The sequence below is a fragment of the Pectinophora gossypiella genome, chromosome 3, assembly GCF_024362695.1.
Source record: "Pectinophora gossypiella chromosome 3, ilPecGoss1.1, whole genome shotgun sequence".
NCBI lineage: Eukaryota > Metazoa > Arthropoda > Insecta > Lepidoptera > Gelechiidae > Pectinophora > Pectinophora gossypiella.
The window spans coordinates 12,120,193-12,135,704 of record NC_065406.1 but is presented as its reverse complement, the minus strand read 5'-3'; the positions used below and the strand labels follow the sequence as shown (position 1 = coordinate 12,135,704).

Here is a 15,512-nt window from a genome sequence, read left to right as displayed (position 1 = left end):
GAACTGGTTGCTGTCGAACTTATTATCACGTTTTCTTGATTAAAATTCATAAATAAGTCAAATAGAGAAAAGATTTTCGTTAGTTTTAGATCTGTCATGATGTCTGTGATGTTTGTTTATTATACATAAGAATTTCAAAATTTATCTTATTTTTTTTCCCAAAGGGCAAGGCAAAGGGAACTATGCCCATACAGCCATGTCTTGTGTTTTTTTTTCTTGATGATGATTAATGAAATGATGAAACCTAAGCCCCCACACAGACTCTTACTCCAAACCCCAAACGAAGTAAGCGGCTTGTTGACGCAAAGCGAAAATAGATAGGTACACTTTGTTTATTGAATATTCCGATTTAATAATACTATCGGGAATGTTTTCCGACTAACTTAATGTGATCATTAACCACAAAACACCACTTCGTATTTATTATTTAGATTATTCAATGAAGAAAGCAACCTTCCCGTTCCCGTTCCCACCAAAAAGTCCGCGGCAAAGAGAATATAAATAAATCTGTATGTTGGATGGAAAAACAATTAATTATAAATGACTACTATTTAGGCCGGCAAATGCAACAACTTTCTTTTTGATTTGGTTTTCCCCGAAGGGTAAGGCAAAGGGAACTATGCCCATACAGCCATGTCATTTTATGTATTGATTTTTTATTATAATATATGTCCTCTTTTAAAACACGGTACTTACCCATTATTTAAAAATGTTTAAAAAATATGCGTTAAAACAAAAATATTTTTCAATATTCCTTTTCTCAGATTGTAATATTTTTAGTTTTTTATTTATTCATACAAAATCTCTTTATAAATTGTCACTGACATTCTATTACACTTGTCAAGTAGTCAAAGCCTTTAGAGAAAAAAAAACTCACGCACACACACTAACATTGACACCACTACACGCTCAGCAAATACACTGTAATCTGCACCACTACAAATGTAGAATTGATCAAAATTGAGGGTCTGAAATATGGTACTTCTCGTATTCGGACCCTAAATTTTTGTTAGTTTGCGAAAATAATACACCAAAATATTACTATTTATCGGTTTTATAACAATATTCCTCTATCCGTTTTCCTGTAGCACTGCATCAACTTTTGTATGGAAAACGAATCACCTTAAGATCATATTACAATGATCTTCTTCCGCGGTATATCGATGGTGTATGCTTTAGAATATGATTTCCTATCGTGGTCTCCGATTCGTCAACTTGTGGTTTATGTTCTCACAGAGAGCCCAAGGTGCGCGCCCTGTATTTCAATGACATGACGACTTCATAGGAACGTATCCCTATATTTTTACCGCATATCCAATAAAAAATAAACAAGCGATAAACGTGTGCATAAGTATTTGACAGCTAAGCGAAGTTCAATCTAATTATTTGATAATAGGATTCAATTTACCTTGGCTGTCTAATACCTTATCGTGTAATCCTTTTTGAAGAATGACATTCTAATATTTTCTTTCTTTAAAAATAGCACGAGTTCTTTCTATTAATTTCAATTCTGAAAAAGTTGAGTCTACTAATTTTTACCTGAATTAAAACTAGCGTGCCTCTTTGGCTTTGTTACCAAAACGGGCATCCGAATGTGATTTATCAAAGGCGCTTAAATGAGGTTTTCTCTATAAGGCGAGGATATATCTTCATAATCCTACTTTTGAATGAGGCTAAAGTGGCACTACACCTCTTCTGTGAGATGTTATTATTAATACTCATATTAATTATATCATATTTAATAGAAAGGAAGATGCACATACCTGTTGCGTGCTAGCGAAACTATTGTTGTCGAATTGAGGATGTTGCTCCATTTGTAAGACAAGTTCGATGTGTTGGTTCATAGAGTCGTTCAGTGTCATGCCTGGAAATAAAGAGAATGATGTTGAGCAAAGCTTCAGCTGTCATACAAATGGGATCTCATCTGTTAACATGGAAAGAGGAGAAGAGACAGTACACCACTTTACGAGGCGAAAATGAAAGACGTTACATTCATCGCTACGCCGAAAAACGAAACGTGATATTGTTAAACTTGGACTAGGACATGGTATAAGAAAAGGTGTTCTAATTTCATTTTAAAAAAAAGCTGACGTCATCATAGTGCTACCTTATTGGTTACTCCAAAGTTCTAAGTTTTATTGAAAATTTATTATAAATTAAATCACTAGCTGACGTAACTACTAAGAGTCATATCTCTCGACTCTTTCGCGCTAGGCAATTGGGTCGTGTACTAGGTTCAAGATAAATTATGAAATTCTGATTACTATATAAAGACAGGTCTAAAAGTAATGAAAAATGTTTTCTTTTTCTATTTAACTCATTTATGAATTTTAAATAAGACAAACGTAATAATAAGTCCGACATTTTATCATGTTTTTCTATGACGTCACAGTGTGCTTTTTCAAACAAATTCCATAGTAATTTCGTGTTTTGACGTTTAGTAAAAAGTAACTGATTTGACTAGTTGGAAACTAGCCTATTACTATATCTCTGTCCAGTTGTCACTCTAATCATGCTACATTTTACGGGTATAGCATAAAAGGAATTTTGTCCTATGTTCAGAATAATCTACAGAAGAAATAAATGAATTCTATAAATAACATATCCAGTAAGCTCTGCACGGTAACCGCTCCGCGCGCGGCTCGAATTATATCGACGCCTTCGACCAATAGCCGTTTGACGTCCATCTACGTAGATAGCATTCGTATCGTTTATTGGTCGAAGCGCTCAATATAATTCGTGCCGCGCGGTTGTCTTGGAGACCCGACAGATATGATTTAGTAAAACAACAAACGATAAATAAAAATTAACTTACCAGGATGTATCTGATGTTGTGGATGTGGCAATCCTTGAAGCGGAGCCACGCCCAACATCCCTGGATGGTGCTGGAAAAAAAAACATTCATAGTCTTTACTATGCTCATTCTATATTACACATGTGCAGAATACAGTAGCTTTAATAGGCGATATATGAATAGGCTAGTAAACTACATAATGTCGACCTTCAGATACATAATATGCATGAACACCGGTTCAATCTCCGGTACCGGACTTGCACTAATGAGTTATTCATTTATCTTAGATGCAATTTTCACCAACAGAGTTGATCATTATAGATGGCGCGGCTATACGGTGCGCCACCTTTCACGTTGGTCTAACAGAAAATTTGGTGCAGCGTGGGTCCTTAGATCATCTTGCGATGGAAGTACTATCTAGCTACTAACTAGCTACTATCCAGCCTATAGGGAATACAGCTGTGAGCTTATGTTCTGTTCATAATTCGTTACCGTATGTGTGAAAATGATGCATACAGATGTATCGCCGTTTCAGTGCAGTTCAGAACAAAGCAATTAGCTGAATCCATAGATAATCAGATAAAGCCAGTTTATCTTGTTATGGTTTTAGCAGGGAGTTTAAGCTATGTCAGCTACCTTAGTTAATAACTATTATGGCGACTAATGTCCGTAATGTCTTTTGTGCTGCTTTTGTGCAGACACCCACCTGAGAAGACTGTACGGATATAGTCTTGTAGGTTACTTAGAAAATCCAGTGCTACTGAAATTTATCATGTCGAATTACCGCGGCATATAATAGAAGATTGGATTGCAAGTATTTACATTCTACGGCACGTGAGCGAGAAAGCTGTATATTTTAATTCGCCTTCTCGCTTCCGATCCTTTAACTTAAATCTGAGGAGCTTAGGGCAACGGCAGGAACATAGGTAGCTAGATAGGTAGAAATGGGAGTAGGTAGGTAGATGGTGGCAGGTAGGTAGGGGCATAGGTAGGTCGCTTGCCGCGGCGGCAAGGCGGCAGTACCTGCGGGTGCGTGAGGTGCGGCAGGTGGTGCAGCGCGGGCTGCGGCGCGGGCAGCGCGGGGTGCGCGTGGTGCGGGAACACGCCGCCGGGCTCGCCGTTGCGCGCGCCGCCCTCCTCCTCGGCCGGCGACGGCTGCCGCGAGCCGGGCGTGCGGCTGTGGAATACACTGACGTAAGTCGTTGAAAACGTTACTATACATCTTTATTATTTTGCCTACTTATTGTCGTAATAGCTTACGACACTAAACATCACTTATTTCTGTTTCAGCCGACAGGGAAATCATTTAAATTACACAATGGAAATGGAACAGACAAAAGAAACAAGAAAATGGACCATTCGGGAAAGCTTTCTCTAACGAGAGATGACTTTCAGCTTGTTTGATCCCACTGCTGAGCATACGCCTCCCATCCTTTCGCTTCTTCTCAAAATTATATAAGCACTTAGTGCAGTTTGTGGCGATTATTGCCATCTTGTGGCCTAATGAGTACTATAATATACTAATCCAAACTTAAAAGTTTGTACAGAACCACAGAGATGGGTAAGATATCTATGTAAGCATTACCTACACTCGGCCGATAAAGATGACGAATAAGCAACCTAAAATTATTAATGCCGAAATGCTGTACTGTCATACAGAATGGGTGGCTAATAAATCTAAACCAGATACTAGAACTAGGAGCCATGAGTGTTTCAAAAATTCCAGAGTTACTAACGTACTCAATCTGATAAACGCATTTCCAAGTTTTTTTATTTATTTATTTATTTATTTATAAGTGTATAAAAATGTGTAAGAAAGTCGTAAAGCGCAATAAAGAGCGTTTGAAAATTCTCTCACCTTTGTCAATGAAAGGAAATATATAAATAATACTTATAACAAGCTACAATAATTTTGAATGAAGTTATTAACCTCGCTATCTTATCAAAGATAACCTTACAAGGTGCGCCTACAACTTCTCGTTTCTTATCTTTCACTTTAGTATTTGGGGCTCTTTTTCTTATATCTTAGGTAGAAACGCAATGCCATTTAAGTATTGATAAATTAGCAAGTTCATTTTATTAACGTCTATTGTTATATTTGGTGGCTCATTATTATTCCGAAGAACTACAACAAAAGTATAAATTTGCTTCTCGCATTGATAAAACGTATTCCTATATTAAACCTAATGGCGTAAAATCTCTTGGCACCTTGACAATCCCTAAACGCACGTTAACTAAAATTAAACTAACATCCAGTTTCCGCTAAATAAACCAACAATTTATATACTCGTATTTGCTGCCTACTCATTTTATTTACTAAAAATTGGAAACAATTGACAAAAAATGTTTATTGGGAGATATATATTTGCATATGAATCATGTTTTGCAATAGTGACACAATGATAAAAGATTGCGTCTGGGCCGCGTCTGTGGTGCGCGCGAGTGGCTCGAGCGGCGGCGATACCTCGCGGGGGGGGGGGGGGGGGGGGGGGGCTGGCTGGCATTGACAGAGGCCATGATCCACGAAGCGCGGTTATTGCCCGCGCGACCTGCCCCGTGGAAACACCGCACCGTCGGACCCGAGCGGCTTACCTCTCCAAACCGAACGACCTTCGCGCTGGTCTTTGAAATCGCTCGCTTATAATTTATGTTTATTGATAATTGGAACAGCTGCTTGTAAAGGAAACATTATATCTCCAATGTAATGAAACTTTAACAAGCATATAACTGTTTTTGTTGCATGTTTGTCTCAAAGTATATGCAGAATTTTCTTATTAAACAAACAACTTCTCTTATTATTCTGTCTCCTTTAACTCAATAATTTATCATTGTGACATTATATTTTTAATGGTATAGGTAATATAATATCTTTAAATAAAATAGTATCGCTTCTAAATATTTTTTCTTCGGAAGACAGACTTACTATACCTTTCAATTCATTAAACCGATCGCACCTTTACAAAAAGTGAGTTCGACGCAAACGAACTCTATATGGGTTCATAGCCCCTACTTTTTACACAACTGCACTCAACACAAGCCTACTACCCTCGACAACTGTCAGTTATATTGAAACGTTAATAACGCTTTGTGACTGCATCCAACCATAGACTTTTTAGAGTTATCTAAAACATGACATCTGGCTTGTGCGACTAACCTAATAATTACATCTAGTAAGATGAAACTACCTGAAACATCTTCAACTTTGCGTTGTACGATTAGAACTTTAAAAAGTGGCGTACAGGACAATTATTATTCCCATTTTCAAGAGGCCCTATAATTCCCTTGGCCCACTTGTACGTGAATCTGAGCTTCCTTTGATTTGGGGAACATCTAACTTAGCTAGGAAAGCTTTAAACGTATGGGTGAAAACGTGCGTTTCGTGAACGAAATATATGAAGTGAACTCACTTGAAAGCCTTGTCGTCCTCCTGTCCGTTATGCAGCCCGTTGGGCAGCGGGTGGTCGTGCAGTTCGTGCAGGTCCTTGTCGAAGGGCGAGGCGGCCTTGTCGTCGGCGCGCTCCTCCAGCACCATGCCGCGCAGCCCCGCCACCACGCCAGACACACCCTTCTCGCCGCCACCGGCCGCCACGCCGCCCGCTTCTGGAGCAGTGGACTTGCTTTAACAACAGTCTATATACATGCAGCTTCACACGGAAGTGACGGCTGATAAGGAGGTACTGAGAGTAACATGCAATGCAACCTGTTTGATACAAGAGTTTGTAACAGATAAAAGCAATCGGAAGACGCTGCTCTCCTACGGTTAAAGATGTTTGAACTAGTAGCAATCCGATTGCTAATTTCTAAGGCGCCTTGACCTCCGACTTGGATTAATGATAATATGTAACGAAAAGATCGGAGCAGTAGTTCTATAATGTCCTCCGAATTATGGTAGAACCCGAAATAAAGCTACAAAACCATAAATAAACACACTACATCAAATATTGCAGAACATTGTTGATCGAATACAATCAGCAAGCACCATTAGCCTTTATGCTTCTAACATTACATTCTACCATAAACCGTATTTCTCGTACATCTTGCGTTGAAGAAAGCAGCCCGAGCGCATCGTAATAGCACACGCAATATAAACACAGCGCACTGGCATAACACGGCTCAACCAACCCATTGCGCTTTATACTTTAACCTTGACCCTACCAGTAATTGACTCGAAGATACAAACAAACCAGTTTCTGCAAGTAATAGAACTAACCTTTGAATAAAAAATTGCATTTGTCTGAATTCCGTTTGTGTTGCTACGTTTTAACGTGTAAAGAACGACCGTTTGTTGCTTTCAACGTCTACAGTCAGTCAGAAAACTGGTTCTCACCACCAGTAATATACCGGAATATTTTAGTGATTAAATCCTCGACTTTAGTCATTATATCGGAAACTAGAATAATAAAGCAGGCTATAATTAAACTTCTAATAATGGAGAACACCCAAAAAAAATGTGCTGAAACTGTTTTATGATAGAGCTTACATGATTAGAAGCATACTAGGTTTTGTTTCACTCAAAATGACTCAGTACTTATTTTTTTTTGTTTAGTTGTTGTTATTATTAAATGACGCCTATGTCTATATGGACACGCGGATTTATAAGTTATCAGAAGATTAACCTTGACTGCAGGTTACTTTTGGTATGTGTTATAAAGATAAATGTTATGTTCTGATGAACCGTATGTACAGCCACAGGCGCTAGGTGACGAGCTCTTTGTCTATAATATAATTGGATAGTTTCCCAGGTCAAAAATAAATTATGAAATTCTGATTACTAAATAAAGACAGACCTAAAGGTGACAAAAAACGTTTTCTTTTTTCTATTTAACTTATTTATGAATTTTAATGAAGAAAAATGTAATAAGTGCGACATTTTGTCACGTTTTTCTATGATGTCACATGTTGCTTTTTCATACAAATTCCATAGTAATTTCGTGTTTTGACGGTTAGTAAAAAGTAACTGATTTCACTAGTTGGAATTTAGCCTATTATGTTCACCGTCCACGTTAGACGAAACTGGGTACAACAGCCAACAAACGCGCGATGATAAGCCGGATTTAAGTTTTACTTCCTCACGCACATGCTTCTTTTCAGATATTACTAAAAGTCTGTTATTTAGTATTATCAACATCAAGAGTCGTGCTGTACGTACGAATTCTGCTTGGTAAGCTCGATAAGACAAACACTACATATTAAACTACTAAACCTAATATACGCGAACAGCGCAATCATAAATCCCAATTCCGACGCGGAATCAAAGATAATAAGCAATGCCATATAAGGAAAAAAATACCGTAGCATTCAACGAAATTGCAAAATGTGCATATTAGGAAGTATGAAATAAACATAGTGATCGTGATCCGCAACCGAGCAACGTTTTAAAATCAATTAAAAATGCTGTGTAGATTATATATTCCTACTTTTTAATTAACATAAAAAAACTATAGATGTTGAATTTATAGTTACTTATTAACTTTGATTATTTTAAAATGTATGTTTATGTTACAGTTTTTTATTTGATCGTGAATATTCGCGAAGAGAAAAATATCCTTCGAAACAGATCATTGTGATACTTAGTAACTCAATTGGAAAACAAAACATTCGGTGGAATTCATAAAGACTTCTATGTACTTTCTCCTTATAAAACAGCTTATTAAAACTAGAAATGTAACATACATTTAGTACACACTATTCTACAGATACTTTTTATGGAACATAGGCAAGCATTCGTCCACAATCTCACCTAATGGTATGTGAGGATTAAGGTGGAGGAACAAAATGTGCGTAATATTACCTGTAGGCGAGCCGCCGAGGACGTACTCGACCATCTTGACGCCGAGGCCGGCGGTGTCGCGCGGGGACAGGATGCTGCCGGCGTCGCCCCCCGGGAACGCCACGCCGCGCCGCGTGCCCATCATCGGGACCCCCACATTGTGCTCCATTGCTACAAGTTACAACACACGCTAACAACTGCTACTCTTTGCTGTCCAATGATATCACACACTACGAGATAAAGATCAAATTACCCAGCTGTGACATCTTATGGACAGTTCGCGTAAATAAAAATAGTAAAAATGCTAGTTATCCATCGTACAAATATTTTTATTCGTCAATTAGTGAAAAAGTGAACAATTATTCTGAATTGACAAATTTTTGGCTGTTAGTAGGATCTGATGACATGACGCTAGATTCACATGCCATTTTATTGGCGCAATCGATATTGATATTATTTAGTGGGAAAATTCATGAGTGAACTTAACTGCAATACCTATATTGGTAATGTACAAAATATGTGAATTATAGTGATTGGAAAGTTGCGTAGAGTTATTAAATTATTAGACAAGAAAATAATGTTAACAGAAATCAAGGGGTAATCTGATGTAGCTTAAAAAATTGAGACATTTTTGTTGAACAAAAAAAGTTTAGCATAGTGGTTGCAAAATATTTCTAAGCAATATAGTATAAACATGTCTGAGTTACATATGAGTTGAATTATGTATGATTTATTATACAACCAGTGATGTTTTACAACATTAATGACTAGGCCTGTTCATGTGGATCTACATAAAAGGTGAAAAGCAGATTTTGTCATTATGGATACTGAGTGAGAGTATGCGTTGAGCATTGTACTCACTTTTTACCAATAAATAAATAATTTATTGGTAATAAAAAGTGAGTACATTGCTTTCCTTAAACAGCTTAGTATTAGACACAGACATAAATAGGTAGGTACCATAGCTGACTTAGTATAAAAATACTTGTATTACAGCCTATGATGCCTCTCTCCTGGAGAGAACCTACTCTACATATTAAGAGATACCTTGACCAATGACCAACTAATAAAGCAACATTTTCAACCCACTTAAAACTTGACCCACTAATTAATATCAAACAGTAATAGTTCATGACCATATTAAAATGTATATTTGAGGTAGCCAAGTGAGATATCTAACATTTACATAATAGTTATGAAGGACATAAAAAACAATACCAGTTATATAATCTTTACATTGTTACTTTTGGTTTCAATAAAAAAAATAAGGGCAATTTATTCAAAGAAATGTCAACAAAAACATCATTTGATGTTTCATTCTAGTTTGCTAAGAAATAAACAATGTGCAGAAGATATTTACTTGAGATACGCCGAATAGTGATTCAACCGAATATTCGGTTTGACTATTGCGCGAACCGAATATTCAACCGAACAAATAGGCTTAGATTTCGTTTAATCTATCACCATGTATTGTTGATTTTTGTAAAACGCTTATTTTCTTTCTATTCTCACATGAAGAAATTTTACTGAATATAATATGCATTTTACAGAATATTCCGAAAGCTTAAAGAACATTCGGCGCATCACTAGTATTTACTATATATTATAAAAAATATCTATGTTAGGACTTTGTATAAACAGTGGCTGCAAGTTATCTTTGAATATTTGTCCAACCCATCCCATTAGGGATTACGGGCGTGGGTTTATGTATATGGATATTGACTACAACATATTTGAATAGAATTATGAACATTACAGAGGCCTATGTCCATCTGCATATCATAGGACTGAATATGATGATCATGGCACGATGTTATAGACTAACCTTGAGCAGACCAGGTAGGGTCCCGCCACATTTGCTCCGGATTGAGCTGCAGCGGAGGCAGGTGAGGAGGGCCCTTGCTGTCACCGCCGGCTCCAGGGCCTTTATCCCATAGTTTTTTTGCAGCAGGTGCAATCTATGAAGAGACATTTTCTATATGTATAAAAAACATTAAAAAGGAAACCCTAATTTATTTTTATTTTTTTACATTAACCTCCAACACATACTTTGTTACGCGAACCTTCGTCTTGAGCTAATTACACATACAAAGTTTTGTATAAAAATAATGAAATGAGTAATTTTTGTTTACACCTATTTCGAGTCATACAGAGATTGTTCTCTCACATCTCAGATTATATTATTTTCGTAATAGTAAAGCTATAAAAGTACTGTTATCTAAATCTATATCCCCTAGCTAGTTGTTGTAAAAAAATGAAAGAAAAAAAAAATACATATTTTATATTGGAACATGTTTTGAGCTACAATATTGAAACATAAAACAATTTGCTGCAATTGATCATATAATTTAATAGTGAATTATGTTAGCTTCTATGCTGCACTGGGGGTGAATAAAAAACATGGAACACACTGCTTGTCTTCCCAGACTGTCACCATAAGGTTCATCATAATATATAACACTTCACATCAACAGTGGCTAGCTGCAAGTTATCTTCGAAAACTTGTGGGTTTGCCCACCCCATTAGGGATTAAAGGTGTATTAGTAAACATAACATACTCTCCAACACATAGTTGTGTTGGTACAAAAACTTCTTTTGATGTTTTTAGGACTAGTAAGAACTTACCAACCACCGATAGAACAAAATAATAATAAGGATGAGTAGGAATGAGAGATCATCTATATTGTTTTTGGGGAACATAGCCTCGAATTCATCATTGTCTCAATTACTGAACTCACAAAAAATTTAGTTTTTGTTTACTTTACAATATTAAACCAAGTCTAGTAAATGTTTGGTTCCTGCTAGTGGTTGCCTCTAGAGCAGTAAAGCCGCCCAAGTTGTTCTATATTCATGTGTTATGTGTGATTGTTAAAAGTAAGTTCTGTGCAATAAAGTATATTTGATTACGTTACTATTTTCCTTCTTTAAATATTTCTTATTGAACGAAGGACTTTCCAGGCTACGTTCCTCAAAAATAGATGGTGCTGTAAATAGTTGCTGTGGTTTAACCTTCTAATTTCATGGATAACAGAATTATGCACCATTTATCTGCATGTATCTTGTTATTAATAGTGAGGTATGTACCCGACCAATGAGAAAATAGGTAATTATCACGTTAAATCTGTACAACGCCATCTATAATGTTTTCGGCGACCGTAGCCAGGCAAGTCCCTCATTTAAATAACTATTAGTGAATCTTATTATTAACAGACACTAAATTATTATTACTAGATTTATTTGGATTATTAAAAAGTAAATAATAGTATAGGTAGGTATTTTTGTTAGATATCTATAATAGTTGTAAAAATAATTGCAGATTATAAAGAACTAAAAAAATCATAAACTGTTTAATGTGACCTATCACCACAAAGTTACATGAGCCATGTCAGGGACCTTTGGCAGCGCAATAAAAACTCTGACACAAGTGTTACTGAGATTGGTCATACACCTAACAACCAACCAGAGACCATAAAGACCATTATTGGTTGCCATTCACCATTCAAATTAATGATGTGAATTTATATTTATATATTATAAAAATTAAGAAAAATGTGCATATTCTAATTACTATGTTGGGCTATAAGTTATATCCATAGTAAGAAAATAAATATGAAATAGTCGTGTTAATTTTGCTTGAGCACAAATAAACAGATAAACAGTGTGAAGTAGGTAGTTGGCCAATAGTAATCTTATAGTACCTACTATAGGTATTTCAATAACCATTACTATTATGGCGACGGCATCAATGGGTTTGCTTGTTGCCACAACATTACGACAATTATACACAAAAGTTATTTCTCTATTGACGTAAAACATGAAATACAACTACCCAACCTCAAATTTTGTATCATCTTCGCAATAAATACAAATTACATCTAGCACCGGTGAACAAATTCAGTCCCAGAAATGGCGGACGCCGGTGACAAGTAAACAAAACAAAAACGAACCTGTTGCGTTGAAAAAACGCGATTTTCAGGACTTCATGACATAAAACATAGTCTGTATGAGATAATCTACAACATACATCAGTAAAACTCACCATGTCGGGGCCCATATCCTTAACATCAGTTTCGAAAAAAAAGTCACTCAAGGGTTTCATGCGTACAATCCGCCTAAAGCTCGATCATGAACTACAGCGAAAGCTTAGCGTGAGAAAAATATCACTTTGCACATTGAACACTTGTTTTAAACGATATTTGTACTACGATTGCTAAAAATATAGCGCATTTCTCACACTAAAATGTTTATTATCGGCGAAATAAAACTAGAAAGATCTAAACTCAAAGCACAATGTTGATTTGTTTCGAACAAAGGACATACGCCGACCACAGCGCCTGCGTCAAATCCCCCCATACACAGGAGCGCGTCGCCGAGTGTTCCAGTTTCACATTACCTTTGATAGATGGCGTTGAATGAAATACCATAGAACGTAACTTTTAGTTCAACGAATGCAAAAAGTTTCTTAGATAATATCAGCTGTGCGCGTCGTTCATTTTCAAGATGTTATTTTTGTTTTATTCGCCAACTTGAACCCGCGAATTAATAAGACTAATGAGCAAGAAAATTTATATCTACTGTAAGTTTATCAAATAATATTTACAACCGAAAACTCTTAATTGTCTATCCAAAAGTTTAAGAAAATATAGTTAATTACCTACCTAATGAATAGTTAGGTATTTGTTTGGTTTTCATTTTCCTATCATCTTCATCGTGTTCATCTTGCCATTACAAATAGTCTTTTACGAATACATGTTTGCAGGGAAGTAGGTATTACGTTTTTTATATTACGAAGATTTAGTTATGTAGAAATTATTATTGGTTTCTTCACTAATTTAATATATTTAGTTTATTGCGAAATAAAAAAAATCTTTCAAGTTGAATTAAGCTTGATTCGATTAGTTGTGATGTAAATAAATTCCACAATTTGTCGGAGTCTTCTATGTTCAGGTAAATCACACGCCCGAATATGTTTTGTGGAGTAGGTAGGTATACTACGGATTCCCTAATGACCTTTCCTCATGTGAAAGCATCCTATGTCCGTTTTTTCTGTAATCCCTGACAATTTGATGTCTTTTTTGTTACTTACTAACTTCAAATTGAAAAACGTAAGCGTCCTGCAATAATCTGGTGAGGATTCAGATTTGAACACTTCACGCTGCTTTGATAGCTCTGGAATTTCAAGTTTGAATAGGCGCCTTCTGGGTAAGCTTGCTACATCGTCGATACGTTCTTTACCTACCTCTTTAAGAGGTGGAAACTCTTCAGTTAAACCAATTTGAATTTAAAAAAAACGAATGATTATTTTCGAGATTTGACTTTGACGAGAATGTTTTTCAAATTGACAGAAAGCCCACAGTCCCCCACCGTTTGCTCGCATTTAGGTGAGGATTCTGGCTTAATCTCCCAGAATCCTCACCAAACCATACCTATAAAACTTCGGAATTAAATGCGTCTATTTATTTTTCAGTAGTGACTAATTATAGACTATTTTATGTCATTTCCAAAATTGATTTTCATGTAGTCCGTTTTTGGGAAGTTTAGAAGTGAAGCATTCCGGAAGACGCGCGGTCTTGCTACTTCACGAATAGACTCGAATCTAGTGCTGCAAAGGACTTTAGGCTTTTAGCCCTAAATTTCAGCCTACCGAGTCCTTTTTGGGACTAGACCAGTAAAATAGGGCTTTAAAAGCTTCGTCATTTTAAAAAACTTTTAGCCATTTTTAAAGTAGTAGGCTTTAAAAAAGCCTATAGCCTTTTTAATGTAGTAGGCTTTTAAAAAGCCTATAGCTTTTTTTAAAGTAGTAGGCTTTTTGGGACTGGAGTCTTTATTATCATTTTTTAGTAAAAGCCTTTTTACCGATTTCAAAAAAGGGAGTTATCAATTCGATACGTATGTATATAATATTATTGGAGCTACATAAAATTCACACATGATATTGGCCTTAAAAATCGGTTCTTCTGGCGTAAGTAATTTGTATGGGGCTGACGGGACGTGCTGTTACGTATTACTATAATTATTAGACTATTTCCATACTAATTGATAGTAAGAAGTTATTTTCAATATTCATAGTTAGTTAGCTAGTTGTGCATCTAACAATAAATCAATTTTTCACAGTGTTTGTGTAGGTATATATGTTTTTAAAGTTTGTTGTACCCACCCACACTTTTACTTTTTTTTACTTGAGAAAGGGACTGTATGTATAGCCTAAATAACCTTAAGGTCTAAGAGCTTCATAGGCTTTTTGAGCGTCTTATTTTATTAAATTAGTCTTAAACAAGGTTAGGCCTTTTTAAGGCCTTTAGGCTTATAACCAATAGGCTTGAATAGGCTTAACCCTAGCCTAGCCGCAAGTACTAAATGGCTTTATAGGTTTTTAGCCTACTAAGCTTTTTATTTAACAGTCTAGTCTTAAAATAAGGGCTAAAAGCCTAAAGTTCTTTGCAGCACTACTCGAATCACAAACAGATTATGACTATTTATGACAGACCGGAATACATACTTAATTGTTGATGGGAATATTGTTTTTTTAAGTTCAACATTAGCCGAGCAAAAAAAGAACAGTCCTCATACCTAATAATTCTTTCAGGACTACACACGCTTCCATGCAATGGTGAAGTTGGCGCGAACCTCTAATTAAGACATTATCTAAGAGGATTATGACCGAGAAAACCGAACCGATCCGTAGTGGGTGGGTAGCGAAGCGCTGAAGAATAAAAAATGTCGCCGGCGAGTACAATATCGCGACCCCTAAGCCAATGGCTGAAATAATCGAATCGTTAGGATGGTATTTTACATCCTTCGGATGCTAATGTTTCAACATAATTTAATACTATTCTTAAACGGGATGTATTGGGAAGACACAACTATCAGAGCATTTATGTCATGCATGGAGAGAACAGTCGAAAAAACTTTCGAAGTTAGAAGATGAGATTGAGCTTTTACAATATA

At 36.2% G+C, this 15,512-nt stretch overlaps 1 protein-coding gene across 1 annotated transcript in view; it reads right to left on the bottom strand.

Moving 5' to 3' along the window:
- Positions 1–15,512, bottom strand: part of LOC126382176 (maternal protein pumilio) — a 74,048-nt gene that overhangs the window by 55,920 nt on the left and 2,616 nt on the right. Inside the window, exons 3-8 of the mRNA XM_050031963.1 lie at positions 10,390–10,522; positions 8,586–8,735; positions 6,202–6,394; positions 3,818–3,971; positions 2,816–2,885; positions 1,764–1,864 (exon numbers count right to left, since the gene is read on the bottom strand). Coding sequence (XP_049887920.1) covers positions 1,764–1,864; positions 2,816–2,885; positions 3,818–3,971; positions 6,202–6,394; positions 8,586–8,735; positions 10,390–10,522 — 801 coding nt within the window. The remainder of the gene's footprint in view (positions 1–1,763; positions 1,865–2,815; positions 2,886–3,817; positions 3,972–6,201; positions 6,395–8,585; positions 8,736–10,389; positions 10,523–15,512) is intronic.